Source organism: Panthera pardus, unplaced genomic scaffold, assembly GCF_024362965.1.
Source record: "Panthera pardus isolate Hobbes unplaced genomic scaffold, ASM2436296v1 HiC_scaffold_18, whole genome shotgun sequence".
Classification (NCBI taxonomy): Eukaryota; Metazoa; Chordata; class Mammalia; order Carnivora; family Felidae; genus Panthera; species Panthera pardus.
Window position 1 is genome coordinate 11,778,882 of NW_026526743.1, and position 25,391 is coordinate 11,804,272.

At 43.4% G+C, this 25,391-nt stretch overlaps 1 protein-coding gene, 1 long non-coding RNA gene and 1 pseudogene across 5 annotated transcripts in view; 2 read left to right on the forward strand and 1 right to left on the reverse strand.

Moving 5' to 3' along the window:
• LOC128778066 (uncharacterized) overlaps positions 1–2,021 on the forward strand; it is a 32,501-nt gene extending 30,480 nt beyond the window's left edge. The window contains exon 2 of the long non-coding RNA XR_008423453.1: positions 1,802–2,021. This is a non-coding gene — a long non-coding RNA (uncharacterized LOC128778066). The remainder of the gene's footprint in view (positions 1–1,801) is intronic.
• LOC109260430 (zinc finger protein 671) overlaps positions 1–25,391 on the reverse strand; it is a 226,377-nt gene that overhangs the window by 23,696 nt on the left and 177,290 nt on the right. The window contains exons 1-3 of one of the 4 annotated variants that reach the window (XM_019439479.2): positions 21,284–23,213; positions 19,022–19,148; positions 8,032–13,053 (exon numbers count right to left, since the gene is read on the reverse strand). The exons of 2 other annotated variants lie outside the window; for them this stretch is intronic. In XM_019439479.2, coding sequence (XP_019295024.2) covers positions 10,736–13,053; positions 19,022–19,148; positions 21,284–21,316 — 2,478 coding nt within the window. In that variant the 5' untranslated portion in view covers positions 21,317–23,213 and the 3' untranslated portion in view covers positions 8,032–10,735. Of the gene's footprint in view, positions 1–8,031; positions 13,054–19,021; positions 19,149–21,283; positions 23,214–25,391 lie in introns of those variants that run through there. One more of the 4 variants, XM_019439478.2, reaches the window with a different exon arrangement.
• LOC109260979 (60S ribosomal protein L10a-like) lies at positions 15,514–16,941 on the forward strand (annotated as a pseudogene).

Here is a 25,391-nt window from a genome sequence, read left to right on the forward strand (position 1 = left end):
TGCTGAGAAAACTGGACAGTGACATGCAGAAAAATGAACCTGGACCACTTTCTTACACCATATACAACGATAAACTCAAAATGGATAAAAACCTAAATGTAAGACAGGAAGCCATCAAAACCCTTGAGGAGAAAGCAGGCAAAAACCTCTTTGACCTTGGCTGCAGCAACTTTTTACTCAACATGTCTCCAGAAGCAAGGAAAACAAAAGCAAAAATGAACTACTGAGACCTCATCAATATAAACAGCTTCTGCACAGCAAAGGAAACAATCAGCAAAACTAAAAGGCAACCGACAGAATGGAAGAAAATATGTGCAAACGACATATCAGATAAAGGGTTAGTATCCAAAATCTATAAAGAACTTACCAAACTCAACACCCAAAAAACAAATAACCCAGTGAAGAAATGGGCAAAAGACATGAATAGACACTTCTCCAAAGAAGACATCCAGGTGACTGACAGGTACATTAAAAAATGCTCAACATCACTCATCATCAGGGGAATACAAATCAAAACCACAATGAGATACCACCTCCCACCTGTCAGAATGGCTAACATTAACAACTCAAGCAACAACAGTGCATAAGAGACTAGAATGTGGATTCATTTCTGCTTGCTTGTTGATCCTTATATTCCTTTATGCTGGCCTCAAATTTGTCCAGCCCATGCTGGCAGACATTCACAAGCCCTGTCAAGCCTCTCTGAAGCGGCTCAACAGCTGGAAGAGCACCTCAAGTCTGAATGCATAAATTAATTTTGCTCTCTGAAGGATGGGTTTCTCATGAACCCCACTTCAAATTTCAGCATTTTGTATCATAAGCAACGCTGATTATTTATGCAGCCTGATTAAACCCTCACAAACACATCATCTGGCCTAAGAAAAGTTCTGAACATTTTGGTCTTTGCGGTGTCCTCAGATACCTGGCATGAAAACCCTTCACCTACTTTCTGGGCTTCTTTTCTTGCCCCTGTCTCCATCATACATTTTTCCACAGAGGCAATGATCTTTCTTCAGTTTTTTAAATTCCACATGCATCTCTCCAACTTAGAGTACTTCTGGCTTTCCTTCTCTCTGATTAAAACATTTGCCCCCACTATGCTTTGTAAATTTAAATATATCTATATATAGGTGTCTGCATAAATTTCAAATCAGAAGTGTTTTTCTACCCTAAACTCCTAAATCCTGAACTTTCTGTGAAAGGATCTCAATTTAAAATGGAACCAGAAAATATGAAATGGAGACTCTCGCACACAGACTCTCAGAAGAGTGGAACTTAAGAACTGAGAGACTGGGGCTCCTGGGGGGGTGCAGTCAGTTAAGTATCTGACACTTGATCTCATCTCAGGTTGTGATCTCATGATTCATGAGTTCGATCCCCACATCAGGCTCTGCACTGATGGTGAGGAGCCTGCTTGGGATTCTGTGTTTCCTTCTCTCTGCCTGTACACCACTTGTGCTTTCTCTCTCTCTCTCCCTCAAAATAAATAAATAAACATTAAAATATTAAACAAACAAACAAACCCAGGGCTCCTGGGTAACTCAGTCAGTTAAGCATCTGACTTGGGCTCAGGTCATGATCTCACGGTTCGCAAGTTCAAGCCCCACATCAGGCTCCGTGCTGACAGCTCAGAGCCTGGAGCCTGCTTTGGATTCTGTATCTCCTCTCTCTGCCCTTCCCCTGCTCATGCTCATGCTCTGTCTCTCTCTTTCTCTCTCTCAAAAACAAATAAACATTCAAAAAAATTATTAAAAAAACAAAAAACTGAGAGACTGATTTGCTGTAAACATTTGATTTACAGAAGACTTGTCACCTGACCAATGAACATCCCCCAAGAATCTCTCCATCCTCAAGACAATGAACTTCCTGCTTGGACTTGGGCTTGACTCCTCTATCTTTGCACTGCAAGCCCTAAATACAGCCTGCTTGAAACCCCCATTGGACTTGCCTGTATCTTTCTACATTATATGTGCTGAATTGCAATTTCTCTGTCATTCCTAAATAAAATAAATTTCTGGTAATTCAAGCTTGTTCCAGTTTACCTCCCTATTTAAGGTGACAATTCCCTATATTATACTATCATAAAATTTCCTGAATATCTCTAGTGATTAACAGTATTCAATTTTAGAAAATTCTTTAAAAATAATCAATAGCGTTCCTGTTTTCCATACACTATAAGCAATCCAAAGCAGAGTTATCATTGTTACTCAATTTGAATCAAAATGTCCTGGAAGATTAAATGGTATACAATGAGAGCCTACAAATACATAAAGTTGACTAAATAAATGATCGGATGTTTTAGAGAGGACTTCTAGCCCAGAAACTGCATTTGAAACATTTGGGGTTTTTCCCAGTGGGCAAAACAAAACAGAGACCTGGGTTTCACTGCCAAAGAGCCTGAAGGGATGACTGTCAGGGACCCTGAAGACACCCATGCAGAGGCATTCATCAGAGGTGTGGCTTCATAATCCCATAATCGGGTATGTGAAAATATAAAATAGAAGGCGGAGTAAAAGGAAACATTCACCAGAACAAGAATTGTGCTGAGGGCTCTAGCCTCGTGGGAAGGTCTGGGGGAAAGGCTGTTGCTGTGAATTCGACGGCCTTGCTTCCTGTGCCTGTGTAGGTCAAAGATCATGGAGCCACATGGCCAACCATGAGGTTAGGACACATAACATTAACGAAGAACAACATGAATGTGTGTACTGGGATGGTCCATCTTTCTGGAATGTCTGAAAGACAGTATCTATGAATATTTTTCTGCAGTTGTTTTTCCTCTTTCTTGGTCCAGTCTACTTATAGCAGGAGAGGAATTTAGCAGGAGTTACAGGGCCCACCAGAGGAAAGAGCAGAGTCCAAGGCACTTTGGAGACATCATTCCTTAGCTCCACCCATCTCAGAACACTGGGGCAAAGCTTACTGACCTGGAAGCCACTTGAAAGGATGTAGTGCTGAGACAGATCCTTCTGCCCCTCTGTGAAAATAAAGGACAAGTTTATGTCCAATGTCACCTAGAAAATATTTCCTTCCAACGCTGCCCTTGTCTGAAGGAACTCTTTAGAGAGAAGCCCCAAGGAGTTGGCAAAGACAAGTTGTTTAACCATATCTCTTAACAGATATTCTCCCCATCAGTACTATTCAGTCTCTTTGAGTCTCTTTTTAAAATATCTCTTTAAATGTTGTACACGTTAAAACAATTATAGTTTCACTCTCCCATCCAGTACATTTCTTGTTTCTACCTGTTAGTTCATAATTTGGGAAGCTTCCTGGGTATCATCTGATACCCTTGTACACAGAAGACAGAGGCAGACCGCTCCAGATTGCTAGGTGGCAGAATTAAGCAAGGAAACTTATGTGTGAGGCTTACCTTGGGTGACTGCAAGATAAACAGATCTCTGCATCTGCCCGCCGGAATCTTAAAATGTATATAGAAGACTTCACTGGGTTCAGCTGCATATACCATCCGGATGGTATCAACAACACTTAGTATCGCAAGGCTGTGTCCTCAGGCAGCTTCTAGTGCAGGGAAGGCAAGCAGAGTGGACATTCCCAGGATAGGGGAGGGGTTTGGAGCCTCTGACTGCCCAGGCCCATCTCTTCACTCAACCAATGGTGACTTCTTGATGACTTCCTCTAATACTACCATTTCTCATTCACATCTGAAATAATATATATCTGTCCCTGGTTCCTGATGCAAACCTTCTAAACCATTATAATTTTCTGGTGATAGTCACCTTTTCACCTCTCTGGCAAAACTGAGGCTTAACAGTGAATGCAGATGTATCACCTAGTGTAAAGCCCTCTACTTCTGCATCTTTGTAATTTTCAAAGGATTGAACAAATGAGTTATGTAATGAGGGAAATCCAAAATTACATTAATGCCTCGAAAGGGGCTCACAGCGAGATGGAACACAGGTAGGTGAGAAGGACATGTGACAACATGGGCTTGCGACTGGTATCTGAAGTGGGGGAGGGGCAGCAGTCTTGTAGGACTGAGCCCTCAACCTGTGGGATCCCCGCCATCTCCAGGTAGATAGCGCCAGAACCAATTTCAATTGTAGGACACCCAGATGGTGTCAGAGACTTGCTTGGTGTGCACCCCCCACGCATACCCCCCAGTACCACTGACACTGGACAAGAGTGCAGAACCTTCAGGCAGTAAGCACAGAACATTGAGTTCTAAGGTGTAAAAGAATTAAGTTGAACCCACGGCTACACTGGAAACTTGGCTACCAGGAAATTCTTCTTTCTAAAAAGCGTGTTGTTTATTTTTTTTTCTCACTCTTGAGAACTCTGAGGAAAATTACACTTAGAGGGAAGGAAATAATCAAGTGAGAATAGAAATACATGGAAAAGTGGAAGGAAAGCTATATAGCCTTGTGCTGTTTCATTGTTTCAAAAACGTTCACTCAACATCTTATCTGGTTCAGAGACTGGTCTAGATATGTTACACATCAGTAAAGAAAAAAATGTGTCCTACCGTAGCCTGCATTCAAAATTATTGAGGGGAGTGACCAATAAGTAGTGAAGAGACTATTCTATATTATACTAAATTATAAGGTGGCAGGTGCTGTGGAAATATGAAATAAGAGCATTACCAAGTAATGGCAAGGATGTGGATTCAGGAGGATTTCGATAGGAAATAGAGGGGTCAGGGTTGTTCTCATAGGGAGATATTTGACCACACAATTAAAGGAGGGAAAGGAGAGGTTTGGATACTTGGGGAAGATGTTCCATGGAGAAGAAATAGCCAGTACAATGTCCCAGGACCAGGAGCTTGCCTGGAGTATAAGACAATTGATGTGATTGTTGTTTGAATTGGTTGGTAAATTTTAGTAAGCCAGACAGAAATCTCCCTACTGTGTGCACATTTCCGTAAGTACATCTACATATCTCTACTACAGACCCCCTGGTTTCCAATCTTCTTCACTCTTCCTTCTTCACCAGGGCAGATCACTGGCTACTACCTGGAATCTACATATATTACCGGCTTGGGATAATAATTGTTCCACACAAAGTGGATGGCCAGACCAAAGCATAGGTAAAATGTTGCTTCTTCATTATCTTTCAGGGACACCTTGAATATGGCTGTGATGCAGGTACCATTGATTTTACTTGCAACCATAAACCAAAATGAGCCGAGCAGAACCCAAGCTCAAGCCCTTAACACCCAGTACAGCCATTATAGTGAGCTATTGCCACGTTGGTGGGTTCTCATGAAGCCCAGTTGTGTTCTCTAGATCTGATTTGGCTCAATCCTGACTGCACATTTCTACCTTCTAATTAAATACACCAGAGTCCTTTGACTTTATAATTTGGTTGGTCCGAGAGAACTCTCCTCATAGTGGGTTGTTCTGGATGCACAGATATTTAATACACCCTATTCACTGTTGAGTTCTTATTTGGAGACAATGACTCAACAGGAATGGTGTCAAAATGATGTAGAAGTCTGTACTACAGACACATAGGCTTCCTCCAGAGCCCTGGGGGACTGTCTTGTGATTCTCTGGCTTGGACTCTTACTCAAACTCCACACTGCATGTTTCCTACCAGGTGGTCTGCTCAATTTTGTGGCCCAGTGGACAGGACTGCTCCCACCACAGCCCAGATCTGCTGCACAGCTCTTTCCCACAGGACCCTGTCCATGGCCTCCATATCCTCTGGCATAGGACAAGTGTTTCTAGTTGAGGAAATGTTGCTTCTTAAAGACAAAGAAGCCTACCAGGTGCCGTGCTCCACATTTTTGTAAGGAGATCCAAGAGACAAAGAATGGCTAACACTAAAAAGATCGATTACAGCCAAGGGTTGGTGAGCATCTAAAGAAACTGAAATTCATAGGCTACTGTTTGGCAGGAAGCTAGGCATGCGCAACACGAGGACGGACCTTAGATGTCCTGATGGAGAGCCCCAACCGAAGGCCACCTGGGGGGAGGGGGAGCTTTGTCTCCCTTGGAGTGTACTTTAGTAACACTTTGCTCAGCTTTACGTTCATTTTGCTGTCCTGTAATTTTTTCCTGTGGCAGAGAGAACTGAGGCTTCTTTCCTTTTCCATCAAATTCTCAGTAATACTAGTGGTGGAGATGTAGAACCCTGTAACCAAGATGGAAAGCAGTTTGGCCATTCCCCCTCTCCCCTCCCCCCTTCCTCCCCTTCTTGTGAACTCCTTTTGGTCAGTCACCAGATCTTAAAAATTGTAGCAAAAATGAAAGCTAATACCGGTTTGGTACTTTGGCAGCCATTATCTCCTCTTTCTCATAATGGCCACGTAAGGTAGGCGGGGCATAGGTTATAACCTCCACCGGGCAGATGAGAGGCTATCACACAGCAGGAAGCAGCAGGGCAGGGAGGGCCTGGGGCTTCTGCCACCTGATTCTATCCCTGTTCCACTACCCCTTGCAGTCTCCCTTGTGCTCTTCTGATTTCCCAAACCCTCTCTAAGGCAAGCGATGGCCAATATTTGTCGATTTTATAACCTCCAACTTTACCCCCTGGCTGTCATCCTGCTGCCGTAGTGGCCTGGTGTTCGCCTGCTGGTACAACTTTGTTCTCCATGTCCCATGTCGGTGTTACAGGCTCCGAGAAGCAAGAGGATAACCGATGGCGGACCCTCAGAAGCAGCTGCCGGCAGGCCTTCATTGCGCCAGGTGTGTGTGTCAAGGTCACACAGCTAGGGAGACAGAGGCTGCATTGGGACCTGGCTCTTTCCAGAGCTCAGTGTTTCCTCCTATGGGAAAAGCAGAGATGCAGCAAGGGAGAGAGATGATGCTTGGGGAGGTGAGCCCTTACCTAGCAAGACCAGGAGTCCAAAGGTCTCCAGCATCACCTCCAGGTACTAGATTCTCTGGGCTGTGCCCAGCCCACCAGAGTGAAGGTCATAAACACCTGAAAGTCAAACTAAGGCATCATATTGACCTTTGGGTTGGTGAGTGGGATCAGAGCTTATCACTCCATTGCTGATAAAGATAGAGAGACCCAACCGTGAATCACCAAGGTGTCTTAAGGTTTGAGCTCTGTGCTGGGCTCAAGGAGGAGGCTAATGCAGTCGTGTACATAATGCTACTGTGACTGAGAGAAAAGCCCTCCCTGGGGAAGGCCACTGGAGATGAAAATGGCCTCCCCATGAGGACAGTGGGGGCAGAGGACAAGTGGGAAAACAGTCATGACCATTCCAAGGAGAACAGCAGCAGCAACAGCACCTCCTTGGTCCTTGCTATGCACCTGCCCTGGGCTGAGGGCTTCATGAACTGTGGTACGGGGGTTACACACACCCAGGGCTGGAGCTAGTTGTTCAGGTTTGAATCCAGTCTCTCAAATCCGACACTTGTCTGTTATATGACCTTGAGGAACCAACTCCATCTTTCCAACCCTGGACTTCTCTGGACATACAAAAATCATTCTCACCTCCTCAGGTTGCCATAATTAGAGATGCTCACAATGCAAGCCCGCGAGTCCTGACACTGATAAATGCTCAGGGTGCGAGTCTTAGTAATTCTCACAGGGGCCAAGGTAAGCACCACCACTGCCTCCCTGTCAGTCAGGGAGCTGAGACTCCGGGAGCAATAACGAGTTGCCCAGATTCCCAGGTGAAGCCCCGCTTCCCCTGCAGGCAGGTTAGCAGGTACTGGAAGGCCCCATTTCTTTCTCAAACACACCAAAGGATAGAGGGCTGTTGGGGCACTGGGGAAACATTGCCCGGCCCAGGGGTGCCACTGCAGGCAGAAGTTGGAGTTGCTCAGGCCTAGATAGGCCACAGGTGCCATTGCACAGCAAATGACCTCCAAACGCTCAGGAGCAGCCTACACCTTACACGCCTTTTACACAAGAGGAACCTGAGGCCCACAGAAGATGGGAATGTGTCCTGGGGATCTGGGATTCAAACCCAGGGCTTAGGGATCCTGATCAGTGCCTTATATCCTCTCTGTTGGGCTTTAGGACTCAAAAAACATCTTCTCCATCCTGAGTCCACCTGGTGCTCCGAGAGTCCTGCTCCAACCTACCAACCTCCATAATGACAGACCAGGAAAATGGGTGGACACTACAAAGCAAGGCTTTATTGTATTATTAAATGTCTGGACTTTAGAAAGTGAAGGAGAATATATTAGTGTAGATTAAAAGTGTTTATGTGTGTCCATTATGCATAGCGTTAAAAAACTGAAAACAATGAGAACATATACTTTCAGTATTAAAAATAATTATCCCACAAAGTAAAAGTCACAAAATGAAATTCCAACATACATCTGTTGTTTCACATCCTTTTGTAAAAGGAAAATAACCAAAGTTCATAGAATAGGCAGAAGATATGAACAGTTTAGCAAAAATATAGATAGCAAATACACATCAGAAAAAAATGCTCATCATGACTCCTCAGGAAAATGCAGTTAAAACACTGAGACTGCACTATAAACTTATAAAAAGGATTAAAATTAAGAATGACCAAACCAAACAATTCACTAGGATGTGGAGGAAATGGAACTCTCATACACTGCTGGTAAGAGTACAAAAAGGTATACCATTTACATCACAATATGCTAAATTCTTTACGTTAAACATTTACCCTACGATTCAGACTTTCCACTCTGAGTTACAGACAAAAAATAAGTGAAACACATATCCATATAAATAATTACACATGAATGTTTATACCAACTTTATTTTCCATATGCAAAAATTAGAAATACCCAAATGCCTGTAAACAAATTAATGGGTAAACTAAGAGTGGTATAACTCAAAAGAATATTTCTCAGCCAAATTAAAAAAAAAAAGATCACCTACTTATATATCATTGATGCATCTACAATTATTTATGCAACACAAAAGTAGGAAAAAAGGGGGGGGGGCACCTGGGTGGCTCAGCTGGTTAAGCATATAACTTGATTTTGGCTCAGGTCATGACCTCATGGTTCGTGAGTTCAAGCCCTACATCATGCTCTGTGCTGCCAGGGCAGCGCCTGCGTGAGTTTCTCTCCCTCCCTTGCTCTCTTTCAAAATAAATAAAATTTTAAAAACTTAAAAAAAAAAAAAAAAAACTTTGATTCCCACTATATAAATCATAGAAAATAGAGGTTTTTTTTTTTTTTTAATGGAAAGTAAATCAATGGTTACTTGGAGTGCTGTGAAGGCAGATAAAGGACATGAGGTAAATATACAATGAACGATATGATCACTATAAGACCACGATGTTTTCTGAGGTTTGTAAGTAGGTCAAAACTTACTAAAGACTACATTTCCAATATGTACAGTTTATTACATGTAATTATACCTTAATAAACCTTTCTTAAATAATTCAAGATAAAAAATCTGTTTGTCCAACTCTTTTTGGAAAATAGGTTTTGCAACCCTACATTCAACACACATTCTCACCCCGCAGAGGCTAGTTTTGCTGTGAAAGCAAATATAGTGATCAACGAAGGACTCTCCACGAGTCAAGAGGACTGCTGGCTGGGTCACAAGAGCCGCATCCCCGGACTACAGATCCCCCTTTTCTCGATCTGTTTTCCTGCCTGTGCAGCAGTGGTCTTGAGATGAACATCACTAAGAGGCTACAGGAATCCACAAAACCTTTCAATTATTTCCAATGGCAACGATGTAAGCTACACCAGATCCATCCACCCGGAGGTCCATGGACTTGCGCACACCCCAGCTCTGCACAGCCTCTGCTGCAGGAGTATATGTGGGCACACTTTTAGAAGAGGCACATTCTGTCTAGTTGGCTGCAGTCTCCTCCACTCCCTGTTAAGTCAGCGTTTCTATAGCAGTTCTGGTTTCCCCTGAACCTTATGGCCTTACAGTCAATGACAAAACACAGGATATCAGGACACATGGCTCTTTGCAGGACCTGGGAAAGAGGTGTCCCTCAACAGTGCTGACATCCCCTGTGCTATCCCCTGTGAACGATGGAAAAAAAAAAATATCATGCTGCTCGCAGAAGCACCTGAGGTTCTCACACCTGCCCCTCCTCAGGGTGATCTCTATGCAGTGTTTCCTAGGTCACGGGCAGTGCAAATTTGGCAAAAACTGGTAAGCTCATTTCTGCCACCATACTGTCCCCTTGAGGCACAGAAATTTGAGACCCTCCCCAATGAAAGCTGTTCACCCCTTCATGTTTGTAGATCGCAAAATGTTTATAAACCACCACACATGGTAGATAAAACACACAAGATTGAAAAGGACTTAAACATGGACTTTGTTACTGCACAAACCAAAGCAACAGGGGCTAGCAGTTCTTGAGTGTTTTGGAAGCTGGAAAAATTAATCACAAATGTCTCTGGAGACCATGTCCCTGCAAATGCTCATCCTTCTCTGCAAGCTGCCAGCTGAACTGATTTGATGTTCTCTAGGACAACATTGGCCAGGTCTATGCCAATTAGTCAAAAGAAGGAAATGTGGGTCCCCCAGAGACTCAGGTTACTCCTAATTTCCTCCAGCAATGAGAACAGAGGTCAGCTTCCCTGAGCACAGTGGGGTGATGACTGATGCATGATGTAGAGACTTGCCAGGGGAGGAGTAAATAGCTTTGGCCACAGACTGGCAGTGAAATGTATCTGGAGAAAGCCCTCAGCAGTTTAGAAACTGCAACATAGCCACACACGCTTCAGCCACATAGCTGAAACTTATGAGAAACCTCTCTACTACTGGCATTTAGATGCAGTAGATTGAATTCAGGCAAATGGTGCCTTACAAAGAGTTGCCTCTGGCATCATTACACCGAACAAGGAACTGTATGCTTCTTACCCATCTAAGGCCTTTCTCCGGTGTGAACCCTCTGGTGCTGAGAAAGGTTTGATTTTCGGCTAAAAGATTTCCCACATTCATTGCAGTCATAAGGCCTCTCTCCTGTGTGAACTCTCTGATGATAATGGAGGGTAGAACGAGAGGTAAAAGATTTCCCACATTCACTGCACTCAAAAGGCCTTTCTCCTGTGTGAACTCTCCGGTGAATAATGAGGTGAATTCTTTGGGTAAAGGATTTTCCACATTCACTGCACTCATGAGGCCTTTCTCCTGTGTGAACCCTGCGATGTCGAATCAGTATGGAGCTATTGGTAAAAGATTTCCCACATTCACTACACTCATAAGGCCTTTCTCCAGTGTGAACTCTCTGATGATAACCAAGGGCAGAGACGGAAGTAAAAGATTTCCCACATTCACTGCACTCGTAAGGCCTTTCTCCAGTGTGGACTCTCCGATGTTTAGAGAGATAGGAGTTCTGACTAAAGGATCTCCCACAGTCACTACATTCGTAAGGCTTTTCTCCAGTGTGAACTCTCTGGTGTTGATTCAATTGGGAACTATCCCTAAAAGATTTCCCACATTCGCTGCAGTCAAAAGGCCTTTCTCCTGTGTGAACTCTTTGATGACAACGGAGAGCAGAGGCAGAGGTAAAAGACTTCTCACATTCTTTGCACTCGTAAGGCCTTTCTCCAATGTGAACTTTTTGATGATAACGGAGGGCAGAGCCAGAGGTAAAGGATTTTCCACATTCCTTGCACTCGTAAGGCCTTTCTCCTGTGTGAACTCTCTGGTGTATATTGAGGTGATTTCTTTGGGTAAAGGATTTCCCACATTCATTGCACTCGTAAGGCCTTTCTCCCGTGTGAACTCTACGGTGTCGAATAAGTATCGGTCCATTGGTAAAAGATTTCCCACATTCACTACACTCATAAGGTTTTTCTCCAGTGTGAACTCTCTGATGATAACAGAGGGCAGAGCCAGAGGTAAAGGATTTTCCACATTCACTACATTCATAAGGCCTTTCTCCTGTGTGAACTCTCTGGTGTTGAGAGAGGTAAGATTTGTGGCTAAATGATTTCCCACATTCACTGCATTCGTAAGGCCTTTCTCCTGTGTGAACTCTTCGGTGTATAATGAGGTGATTTATTTGGGTAAAAGATTTCCCACAATCATTACACTCATATGGCCTTTCTCCTGTGTGAATTCTCTGATGGTAACGGAGGCCAGAGCTAGAGGTAAAAGACTTTCCACATTCACTACATTTATAAGGTTTTTCTCCAGTATGAATTCTCTGATGATAACGGAGGGCAGAGCTAGAAGTAAAAGATTTCCCACATTCACTACATTCATAAGGCCTTTCTCCTGTGTGTACTCTCCAGTGTTCAATGAGATCTGATTTTCGTCGAAACGATTTCTCACATTCAGTGCACTCATAACTCATTTCTCCAGTGTGAATTGTACGTTGTCGAATAATGATGGAGCTCTGACTAACAGATTGAGCACAGCCACGACACACGTAACAATTTTCTCCAGTGTGACTTCTCTGAGGATAAGGGAGGACAAATTTTTGGCTAAAAGATTTCCCACATTTGCTGCACTTGTACTGCCTTGGTCCAGTATGAATTCTTCGATGTTGACTGAGGGTTGAGCTTCCCGCAAATGATTTACCACAGTCACTACACACATGAAGCTTGTCACCAGTGTGGATTCTCTGGTGAATAGCAAGTGAAGATCTGTACCTGAATGTTTTCCCACATTCAGGGCACACAAAACACTGTCTTCCAGTGTGGATACCCTGGTCTTGAACAAGTGTGTGTTTGGGACCAAAGGCTTTACTGCATTCTTCCCAAGTGTAATGACTTTCTTTGCTTTGAAAAGTCATCCCACACTTGGTGATTCTATTCTCTCCAGTATGAGCTGCCTGTTGTTGGAGATGTTCTGAGGTGGTCAGGAAGTCCTTCTCAACCTCCTTATAGGTAAAGGGCTTTTCTGAATCATGGAAATTGCTGCTCTTCACAAATGGGGCCCTGTCCACACTGCTTCTGAAGGATTTTTCTCTCATGTGCTGCTTCTCATGCTCTTGAAGGTTTGCACTGCAATAGATTTGTTTCACACATGCCCCATACTTGAATAGTTTCTGGCTACTTGGCTTCTCCTGGTGCTCAGCCAAGTGGAAAACGTCTCTCAAGACCGGACCACACATCTCACAGGGATGGGTCTTCCGGGAAGACAGAGCTGCCTTGGGCACGCTGGCCTGTGACACACCTACAGAAATGCTCTGTTCAAGGGGTGCCTCCGCATCTTCTGCCCCACAGCAGCAACCTGAACGCAAAGAAACACTAGTGAAATACACGCTGACTTTATTAGAAGAGGGCAACCCAATTACAAATATGCAAATAAAAACCAAAAAAGCACAAGGTCTGGTATAATGATAAAGTAGTTAATTTATCAAGAGGATAGAACAATTAATTACAAGTATATAGGTGCCCAATATCCAAGCACTTAAATATATTAAGCAAATACAGATCAGAAGGCAGAAATAGACAGCAATGCTATAATAGTAGGGGACTTCAATATCCTATTATCAACAATCAACAGACTATGCAGACAGAAAATCAGTAAGGAAATGTTGGATTTGAACTGCACTTGATACCAAAGAGACCTAACAGACGTACACAGAAGATGCCATCCAACTGCAGCAATAAACTGTACATTCTTCTTTTTTTTTAATTTTAAATGTTTTTTTTTTTTTTTATTTATTTTTAAGACAGAGACAGACACAGCATGAGTGGGGATGGGGCACAGAGAGAGGGAGACACAGAATCAGAAGCAGGCTCCAGGCTCTGAGCTGTCAGCACAGAGCCTGATGTGGGGCTTGAACTCACGAACCGTGAGATCATGACCTGAGCCGAAGTTGGACACTCAACCGACTGAGCCACCCGGGCGCCCCAACTGTACAATCTTGTTAAGTACACATGGAACATGTCTAGGACTCTCTCACATGTAGATCACAAAAAAATTCTTAACACTTAAGAAGACTGAAAACATACCAGGGATCTTTTTCAACTATGTGGTATGAAACTAGAAATCATTAATAGAAGGAAAGCTGGAAAATATCACAAATATGTGGAACTTAAACAACATTATCCTGAACAATGGGTCAAAGAAGAAATCAAGAACTATATTCAAACAAATGAAAATAGAAACACAATACATTAAAACTTATGGAATGTAAGAAAATCAGTTATAAGAAGGAATAAAAATTATAGTAGAAATAATTGAAACAGAAACTAGAAAAATAGAAAGACCAATGAAACTAACAGTTGGGTTTTTGAGATGATAAACAATTTGACAAACCATTAGTTAGACTAAGAAAAATGTGAGAAGACACAAAACCAGAAATGAAAGTGGAAACATCACAAGTGATACTGCAGGAATATAATCAAACAAAAGAGACTACTGTGAACAATTACATGACAACAAATTGGCTAACCTAGAAGAAACAGATAAATTCACAGAAACATACAACCTGACAATACTAAATACTGAAGAAATAGAAAATCTGAACAGACTCATAACTGGTAAGGAGAGTCAATCAGTAATAAAAAATCTTCCAACAGGGGACATGGGTGGCTCAGTCAGTTAATCTTCTGACTCTTAATTTTGGCTCAGGTCATGATCTCACGGTTCGTGGGCTCAAGCCCTGCATCGGACTCTGTGTTGACAGCACAGAGCCTGTTTAGGATTCTCGGTCTCCCTCTCTGCCACTCTCCCGCTTGCTCTCTCTCAAAAATAAATAAACATTAAAAAAAAAATCTCCCAGGGGTGCCTGGGTGATCAGTCAGTTAAGCTTCTGACTCTTGATTTTGGATTAGGTCATGATCTCACACTTCATGAGTTCAAGCCCCACACTGGGTTCTGCACTGGCAGCACACAGCCTGCTTGGGATTCTCTCTCTCCCCCTTTCTCTGCCCCTCCCCTGCTCATGCTCTCTTTCTGTGTGTCTCAAAATAAATAAATAAACTTAAAAAAAAAAAAAATCTCCTAACAAAGAAAAGCCCAGAACCAGACAGAATCACTGGAAATTCCACTACATATGTAAAGAATCAACGCCATCCTTCTTAAAGTCTTCCAAAAAACTGAAGGAACATTTCTAAAATCATTTTATGAGGCCAGTATTACCTCAAAGGTAGTACAAGAGAATAAAAGTACAGGCCAATATCCCCAATGAACACGAATGCAAAACTCTTCAAAAAAAGAAAAAAAAAATACTTGCAAACCAAATCCAAATCCAAAAGCACATTACAAGGATCATACACTACAATCAATCAGGATTTATCCCTGGGATCCAAGGATAGTTCAATATGTGCATATCAATAAATGCAATACACCACCTTAATGGAATACGAGTTTAAAAGGTAAAAATCATATAATCACATCAATAGATGTAGTATGTTTATTTATTTTGAGAGAGTGTGAGTGGGGGAGAAGGAGGGAGGGAGGGAGGGAGGGAGGGAGAGAGGGAGAGAGGGAGAGAGGGAGAGAGGGAGAAGGAGAATGAATCCCAAGCAGGCTCTGCACTGTCTGTGCAGAGCCTGATGCAAGGTCCAATCCCACAAACCATGAGATCACGACCTGAGCAGAAACCAAGAGATGGACATTCAACTGACTGAGCCACCCAGGTGCCCCACCTTCACTTTTATTCAACCTAGAACTAGAAGTTCTAGCCCCAAGTAATTAAAGAAAAAAAATAAAAGGCATCCAAATCGGAATGAAAGTAAAATGGTCTGTTTGCAGGTGATACAACCTAACATACAGAAAATCAAAGAATACATCAAAGCACTGTTAGAAGCAATTAATGAATTCAGTAAGGTTGTAGAACTAAAAAAAAAATCAACATACAAAACTAAATTGTATTTATATACACCAATAATAAACTACCTGGGGAAAAAAACGGAGAAAACAATCCCACTTAGAATAGCATCAAAAAGAAAACAATATTCAAAATAAATTTAACATAGAAGGTGAAAGATCTGTATCTTGAAAATTATAAGAAATTGATGAAAAAAATTGAAGACACAAATGGAAAAACATCCTGTGTTCTCAGACTGGAAGAATTAATAGTTAAAATGTCCATTTTACCACAGCAATCTACCCAAAGCAATCTACAGATTTAATGCAATCCATAACAAAATCCAATAACATTTTTCACAGAAATAGAAAAAACAATTGTAAAATTCATATGGAACCACAGAAAACTCCAAATAGCCAAAGCAATCTTGAGAAAAAAGAGCAAAGCTGGAGACATCACACTTCTTGATTTCAAAATATTCCAAAGCTATAGTAATTATAACAGTATGGTACTAGCATAAAAACAGACCAATGAAACAGAATAGAGAGCCCAGAGATAAACCTTTGCACACATGGGTCAACTAATCTTTGATAAAGACACCAAGTATGCATAATGAGGAAAGGACAGTCTCTTCAATAAATAGATATCCACATGGAAAAAGAAAAAAGACCTCCACCTTGGGTCTTAAAATAAGATGGGAGGCATGGGGAGACTTTGGCCAAGCCTGCTAGCTGGTTTGAGAAGCCAGACTAGCTGTCGGTGAATGTGGACATTGCGGGCTTTTGTCCACTCCCCAACCCAAGTTCTCCATATGTAATTTGGGTGCCAGCAGCACTGTGATGAGGCCAAGGCTGTGGATATTCCCTACATGGATATTGAGGCACTGAAGAAACTCAACAAGAATAAAAAAATCAGTCAAGAAGCTGGCCAAGAACTATGATGCCTTTTTGCTTTCAGAATCTCTGATCAAGCAGATTCCACAAATCCTGGGCCCAGGCCTGAGTAAGGCTGATAAGTTCCCTTCCTTGCTGACCCATAATGAGAACACGTGGCCTACGTGGATGAAGTTCACAATCAAATTCCAGATGAAGAAAATGCTGTGTCGGACAGTGGCCACTGGCCATGTGAAGATGACAGATGAGGACCTTGTGGACAACATCTATTTAGCTGTCAATTTCCTGTTGTCAGTGCTCAAGAAGAATTGGCAGAACACCTGGGTTTTCCATGTTAAGAGCACCATGGGCAAGCCCCAGTGCCTATCTATACTAAGGCACAGCTTAATAAACCCTAAGGCTACCAAATACAACAACAACAACAAAAACACTGGACCTGTATTTTACACCACTCACAAAAATTAACTTGAATTGGGTTTTTTTAAAAACTTAAAACATAAGACCTAAAATTATAGAAGTTTTAGAAGAAAACATACAGAAAAAGCTCCTTGACATTTGTGTTGCCAATGATTTTTTGGATAGGACACCAACAGCAAAGGCAACAAAAGCAAAAATAAATAAGTGGAACTGTATCAAACCAAAAACTTCTTCATAGCAATGGAAATAATCAACAAAATGAAAAGACAACCTAAGAAATAAGAGAAAATATCTGCCAAGAGATTAATATCCAGAATATATAAAGAACTCATAAAACTCAACAACAAAACCCAAATAACCCAATTAAAAAGGAGCAAAGGACCTGAATAAACATCTATCCAAAGACATATAAATGGCCCACAGGTACATGAAAAGGTGCTCAACATCACTAACATCAGAAAAATGCAAATCTTAGTTACAATGAAAAATCACCTCACACCTATTAGGATAGCTTTTATCAAAATGCAAGAGAGAACAAGTGTTGGTAAGGAATGTGAAAAAAAGGAAATCATCACAGTTGGTAAGATAAATTGGTACACACATCGGTACAGAATGGAAGAGCTTTCAAAAATTAAAAATAGCAGCACCAGGGGCGCCTGGGTGGCTCAGTCCGTTAAGTGTCCAACTTTGGCTAGGTCATGATCTCAAGGTTCATGGGTACGAGCTCTGCATCCGGGCACAGAGCCTGGAGCCTGCTTCAGATTCTGTGTCTCCCTCTCTCTTTGCCCCTCCCTTGCTAGCACACTCTCTCTCAAAAATAAATAAAAACGTTAAAAAAAAATTACAAAAAAAATAGCAGTGCCTGTTTCAGTCAGAAGAGCATGAGATTCTTGATCTCAGGGTTGTGAGTTCAAGCCTCACTTTGGGTATAGAGATTACTTTAAAAAATAAAACCTTAAAAAAACTGAGCATCTCAAAGAGGTATTTGTACTCCTGTATTTATTGCAGCACTGTTCACAACAGCCAAGGTATGAGAACAAGGTAAGTATCTATGGATGAATGGATAAATAAACCCTGGTGTATATATATACAATGGAGTATTGTTCAGCCATAAAAAAGGAAATCATGCATTTATGACAACATGAATAAACTTGGAGAGCATAATGCAAAGTGAAATAAGTCAGACAGAGAAAGACAAATACTATATGGTATCACTTCTATGTGGAATCAAAAAAAGAAAGGAAGGAAGGAAGGAAGGAAGGAAGGGAGGGAGGAAGGAAGGAAGGAAGGAAGGAAACAAAGAGTAGAATGCCAGGGGCTGGAGGCTATGGGAAACAGGGAGATGTTGGTCTGTTACAAACTCATCAAATTCTGTGAATCTAATATGCACCGTGGTGATTATCACTAATAATGCTGTGTTGTACACTTGAATTTGCTAAGAGAATAGATCTTAAGGGTTCTTATACTCACAAAAAATATGTAAAGTGATGATATGAAATCAATTGTAGTAACCATTTCATAATATACATGAATATCAAGGTCATAACACTATACATTATAAATATAGATATATACAAAATTATTGGTCAATGATACTTCAATAAAGCTGGCAAACAAGAAAAAGAAAAAAGAAGTCTGAACACTATAAATAGAACCGGGATGGTCTTGAAAGACAGTCCATGGTCCATGTAAATAATGGTCATGATAATGCCTGCAATTCCAGCACAGGCAAGCACAATGAAATCTCAGATTAAATAAGCAAACAAAACCAAGGACACAGAAGAGCCATGGACCTAGAGAGATGAACTGGCCAGGGAGAGGACAAACAAGATGCCATCCATTAGCCTTACTGCACAACTACTGAAATCAAATCCTTCTTGTAAAAGTTCAGTAGGGACAGTGCTGGGACTGTGGGGAGAGAAGAGGGCAGCGCAAAAACACAGCCCTACCTAGGACAGCAACTATCCAGGAAACGGGGATAGCCAGCTGTACCTATGATCTATATGTTGAAAAGGACAGAGAAGACCCCGGGGGCAAGAGGGACAAGGAAAAAAAAAAAAAAAAAGGAAAAGAGGGTTATGGATGGTGAAGTGCAAAACCTAGTCCACATCACTGGGGAGGGTCTTACCCAGTGAGGATATAAGTGCAAAGGTCTCCAGCATCACATCGTGGTACAAGCGTTTCTGAGCCTCATCAAGGAGCTTCCACTCCTCCTGGGAGAAGTACACGGCGACATCCTCAAAGGTCACACCACCCTGTCAAGAACAGGACAGATGAAACCATGAACACTCTTTCTCTGAGAACCCACAATCCACCTCCTACACATCTACTCCACATCCATCCTCCTCCAGAACTCCCCACCCTAGAGGAGGTCCCGGGCCCCAGCGCCACTGACAGCAGTTCTCAGCAACAACACGCAGCAGTGCACATGATGTCAAGGAAGCTCTGGGACTGGCCCTCAGGGCCCCATCCCTCTTACCAAGCATTTCTCCTACATCTCACAGATCATACATACAAGATACGGCCACTTGGGCTCATGCTTCACCCCAGGGTCCCCAATCCCAGGGCCGGAGGGCTCTCAGCTCATACTTACTCTTAATGTGTACATCATTCAGTAGACCCCTCTCACATCTACGGATCCCTCAAATGCACTCCCAAGCTCTACCATCTCCCTGCCCCGCACCACAGGCATCTCCCTGGACTCACCCACGTACTGGGCACACCGCATCCAGTGTGCTTGAAAGTTTCAAACATGATCTGGTATAACCCCTGTCCTTTGATGGGATCCCAATGACAAAGAAACCCCAAGTGCTGCTTTGAAGGCCTGCCCATCTCTCTGCCTGGGATCTCTGCTTCAGTATTAGTCACCCAGAACCACAAGTGAATCTCATGACCCTCTTCTACTTCTGTGCTGCCCTTGCTGTCCCCATAGCAGCAGCAACCCTCCTTTCTCCACTTAACTTTCATTAGAAGTGCATCAAGGGGCACCTGAGTGGCTCAGTCTCTTTTTTTTTTTTTTTTTTTTTAATTTTTTTAAACGTTTATTTATTTTTGAGACAGAGCATGAACGGGGGAGGGTCAGAGAGAGGGAGACACAGAATCTGAAACAGGCTCCAGGCTCTGAGCTGTCAGCACAGAGCCCGATGCGGGGCTCGAACTCACGGACCGCGAGATCATGACCTGAGCCGAAGTCAGCCGCTCAACCGACTGAGCCACCCAGGCGCCCCTGAGTGGCTCAGTCTCTTAAGCGTCCGACTTTTGATTTCAGCTCATATCTCACAGTCATGAGATTGACCCCCATATCGGGCTCTGCGCTGACATTTCAGAGCCTGCTTGCCATTCTCTCTCTCTGCCCCTGCCCTGCTTGTGCTCTCTCCCAAAATAAATAAACCGGGGGGGGGGGGGGGGGGAAGTGCATCAAAACCCCACTGGTCTCCATGCCAGGCACAGTGACCCTCACAAATGAACAGATTTGCCCCAGACCTTATCCACCAGGAAGACTAAAACACCACAGATGCCATAAAACCTCACCACAATTCTGGTGAATCTTCACGGTAGCGAATAAACAGGCCTCACTGTCATCCTGACTCAACGACTAGTTCTGCCTCTGCAGCCGTCTCCCGTCCACTCCTCCCAGGGAAGTCTTGGCCACCTGCCAGATCGTCTTCTCTCCCACACTGTTCCCGCTATCACACTTCTCCTTCAGCAGGCACCCTCTTCTTTCCAGCCCACCAACAGCACTGCCACCACGCTACCACCACCTGCCTCTCACCCCTCCTATATGCGATCCAAAGCTCCACCTGGTCCACACAATAGCCAGAACTCTTGGATGTCTCCATCCTGGATCTCTCCCAGATTCCAGACCTGAGTGTCCAGTGGCCCATTTGACGCTTTCACTCAGTTCTCTGAAACTCCTCACACTCTTAACAGGGCCGAAAAACTTAAGACATTCACAGTGAAAATGAGCCCACCGCCAACGTCCCCATCCCAGTTGATGGAGCTTCCGTAGCTTCAGCTGCTAGGACCAAACCCTCCCCCCTCTGCTAGCCCAGAACTCTCCCTGGCGCTAGAGTCCTCACATGAAGGGGCAACCCCTCCAGCCCGCCAGTGCCCCCGCCGCACACCCTCTGTTCCCCGAGGGCAGAGGGCGGACCCCACACCCCCCCGATTCCTCCCCCTCGGCGCCCCCTGCAGCCCGGCACCAGCCGACCCCTCCCCGCTCCCGCAACCCCTCAGGCCGGCGCTCAGACACTGGGCCCCCGCCCACGAGCGCCTCCCGGGCCCGGACACCGGGACCGGGGCCGCAGGGACGCAAGCAAGCGCCCCGCGCTCGGGCCTGAGGGTCGGGGGTGGGGGCGGGGAGAGGAGGGTCCGGGTGCCGCGCGTTTACCTCAGCCGTGTCCCTGCGCGCGGCCGCCGCCATCGGACTCTGTGGGCGGAGCGGACACCCGGGCGGGCGGTGCCTGTCCCGGCCCCGGTGCGGGGCAGCACGGGCGGCGTCGCCGAGCCGTGAACCCCGGTCGGCGCGCCGCGTACGGCGCCTCCTCCGGCCCTTTCTCGGTCAGTCATCCACAGTCCCAACCCGGAGCTCCGGAATCCGTGTGAAAGAACGTGCCAAAAGGACCAGGATGACGGGCCCGGAAGTCCCGCCCCGAGACGACGCGAACGCACGGAAATGGCCCCTCATTGGCTCCTGACTGCGGCCGCCCAGCGCAGGATCTTCTGGGAAATGTAGTAGTAGCACAGGGTCCGCAGTGTCTACCAGCAGGTGGGCCACGCGGCACGCAGGCAAGGCTAGTGACGCTTCAGAGTCAGTGGGGAGAAGGGGTTTTTGCTCATTGTTAAACGTGGCTTAGAGACATTATTTCGACTCCATAAAGCTCAGCCTGTTCCCTGAGGATAAAAATATTATTTTAAACGGGCTCCATGCCCAACGTGGGGCTTGAACTCACGACCCTGGGATCGAGAGTGGGATGCTCTACCAAATGAGCCATCCAGGTGCCAGAGATGCCATTTGGATTGAGGATTTGGGCGCATCTCAAATAATATTAATTTTAGGAGCGCCCGGCTGAGCTTCTGGCTGGCTCAGTGGGTTAAGCGGCCCACTCTTGATTTCAGCTCAGGTCATGGTCTCAGGGTGGTGAAATCGAGCCCCACTCCTGGGTCCGCAGTATGTATGGAGCCTACTTGAGATTCTCCCTCTGCCCCTCCCTGGCTCGTTCACATGTGCTCACTTGCTCTCATTAAAGAAGCAAATTTTTAAAATGGCATCTGATTCCATACATCATTAAAACATAAAAGAGTTCACACATAGCTGGAAACATTACGGTATTTTTCCTCAAATGTATATGGCCTGAAGCATTACTCCGTTTTGTGTGTGTGTTTGTCAGGAAGAAGAAAAAAGACTCCACACAGGGCCATCACAGAAAAGCAAGAAAAGGCATATTACACCACCCTGACACAGGTGGACAAAGAGGAATTGTTTCTGGCTCCCACAGAAAACTTCTCCCTTACCTGTATCATAAGTGATTTTGAGAAGTGGAAGCAAAAATCAACAGAAGTGGAAGTAAAATTGTAAAAGCTCTATACTAAACCCTCTATATTTTGTAAAAGCTAATTTATAATTGTGTAGCCTTACTTTTAAAAAAAAAAATTTAAGTAATCTGTACACCCAAGGTGGGGCTGGAACCACAGCCTCATGAGATCAAGAGTCACATGCTCCACTGACTGAGCCAGCCAGGGCAGGTGTAGCCTTTTTAGAATTGTGACAATTGTGTCCCCTAACTGTATCTTTTTGGATGTCCAGCTTATTTATTTTTTTGGTGAGAAGAACACATTAAATGACAATTGTGGTAGCCTACTAGGACTGTCATAACAAAAGAGTATGGACTGAAGCAGCTTGAACAGAAATTTATTTTCTCACCGCTCTGGATGCTGGAAGTTGAAGATGAAGGTTTCTCCTAAGGCCTCTCTCCTTGGCTTGTGGATGGCCATCTTGCTGTGCCCTCACAGGGCCTTTTCCTCTCTGTGACCATACTCCTGGTGTCTATTCTTATAAAGAAATCAGTCCTAATGAAGTAGTGCCCCATCCTTATGATGTCATTTTACCTTAATTGCCTCTATGAATGCTCTTTCTCCAAATACACATTCTGGCTTAGGATTTCAAATATTAATATTACATTAATAAACGTTTTAGTGGTAATGAAAGGTAAATGGCTTACTAACGATATGTAATAAAGAGAAAAAGAGCAACTTTTTGAAAGTATCATCCAGGTGCCAATGGCTCACAATAATTACTAAAATTGACTTTTATAAAAACAATTTCCAAAAGCTTCATACTGTAAATGCACTTATAAGAACTATTTAAAACAAAAACCTTTCAATTAAAACAAATATTAAAAGGTGCTAAAATGTAAAGTTTAATACATTTATTTGGATACTTAAAATGTTATCATTAACAATACTATTGATCCCATCTGATTAATCCCTCACAAACCCATTATTTCCCTTACCCAAAGTTCTAATCATTCTTACAGTTCAGGTATCCTCTGATACCTCGTAGAAAAAGCCTCACCCACTTTCTATGCTGCTTTTCTCACCACAGTCCCCATCATACATTGTACTAAACACCCATTGATCTTCCTTCAGTCTTTTGAATTCCATGTGCCTTTCCATCTCAGAGTATTCCCAGGTCTTTTTTTCTCCAATTGAAACACCCCCTCCCCTGCCACTATGCTTTGTTAATTAGAATCTTTTAAATGTCAGCATAAATTTCTAATCAGAAGTGGTTTTATACTCTCAACTCCTATATTCTGAACATTCCCACTGTTAGATCATAAAATTACCTGAGTCTCTAGTGAACAACATCATACAATTTTAGAAAATTACTTTTGAATGAGTGGCATTCATGTTTTCCACAATATAAGCAATATAGAACAGAGTTATGATCTTTGTTATTCACCTTTGAGTCAAAGTTTCTCAGATTAAATGACATAAAATCTGAGCCTACAAACATGTAAAGTTTATTTAAAGAAATGGTGAGATGTCCTAGAGAGAACTTAGAGCCCAGAAACTACACTTGGAACATATGTTTTTCTTGCCGAGCCGGCAAAGTATAACTGAGAGACCTGGGTGTCACTACCAATGAGCACAAAGGGATGAATGTCAGGGAGCCTGAAGAAATCAGTGTAGAGCTATTCATCAGACCATGGTGGAGGTTCATATTCCGAAAGATAAAAGAGAACAAAAGGTGACAAACGTATTCACCAGGATGAGAATGGTGAATGTGGCTTTTGTCTCACCAGGATAAGAATGCTGCTTACGAGAAAGTCTAGGGGAAAGGCGGTTCCTGTGACTGTATTGGATTCTCCACTTGTGTCTGCGCCAAAGTCCCTTGGACCCACTTGGTAGACCATGAGGTGAGAACATACAATGTGAATGACGAACAACATGAATTCATGTACTGGGACTATATATCTTTCTGGAATGCCTGCATAACAGTTTCCATGAATTATTTTTTTTTCTGGAGTTGTTTTTCCTTTTTATTGCTCCCGTCTATTCATGGCAACAAGAAAGGAATTTAGCAGGAGTTACAGGGCCCACCAGAGGAAAGAGCAGAGTCCAAGGCACTTTGGAGACATCATTCTTAGCTCCACCCACCTCAGAATCCTGGGGCAAAGTGTATTGGCCTAGAAGTCACTTGAGAGAATGTAGTGCTGAGACAGATCCTTCTGCCCCTCTGTGAAAATAAAGGACAAGTTTATGTCCAACGTCACCTAGAAAATATTTCCTTCCAAAGCCACCACTGTCTGAAGGTACTCTTTAGAGAGAAGCTGTAAGGAGTTGGCAAAGACAAGTTGTTTAAATCTCTTAAAATAACTATGTTGGGGGTGCCTGGCTGACTCAGTTAGAAGATCATGTAACTCTTGATCTTTGGGTTGTGAATTTGAGTTCCATGTTCGGTGTAGAGATTACTTAAATAAAAACTTAAAATAACTTTGTTGGACACCTTAAAACAATTATACTTCACTCTTCCATCCAGTACATTTCCTGCTTCTACCATTTCTCACTCACACCCTTTACAACTCAACTTTTTAAGAGTGTTTTTTGGGGCACCTGGGTGGCTCAGTCGGTTAAGCATCAGACTTTGGCTCAGGTCATGATCTCACAGCTCATGAGTTGGAGCCCGAGGTCGGGCTGTGTGCTGACAGCTCAGAGCCTGAAGCCTGCTTCAGATTCTGTGTCTCCCCCTCTCTCTCTGCCTCTCTCCTGCTCATGCTCTGTCTCTCTCTGTCTCTCAAAAATAAATAAAAGAATTAAAAAGTTAAAAAAATTTAAAAAAACTATTTGAGAGAAACAGCCAGCCTATAACATATCTAAAATGCCTGGAAAACACCAGGTAAAAACGACAGGCAAGACAAGGTCTAATCATTGAGAGAAGACAGCTAAGATGGAAGATGTGTTTACTGGGATGTGTTTTTGGTCAACCCAAGTGTTTC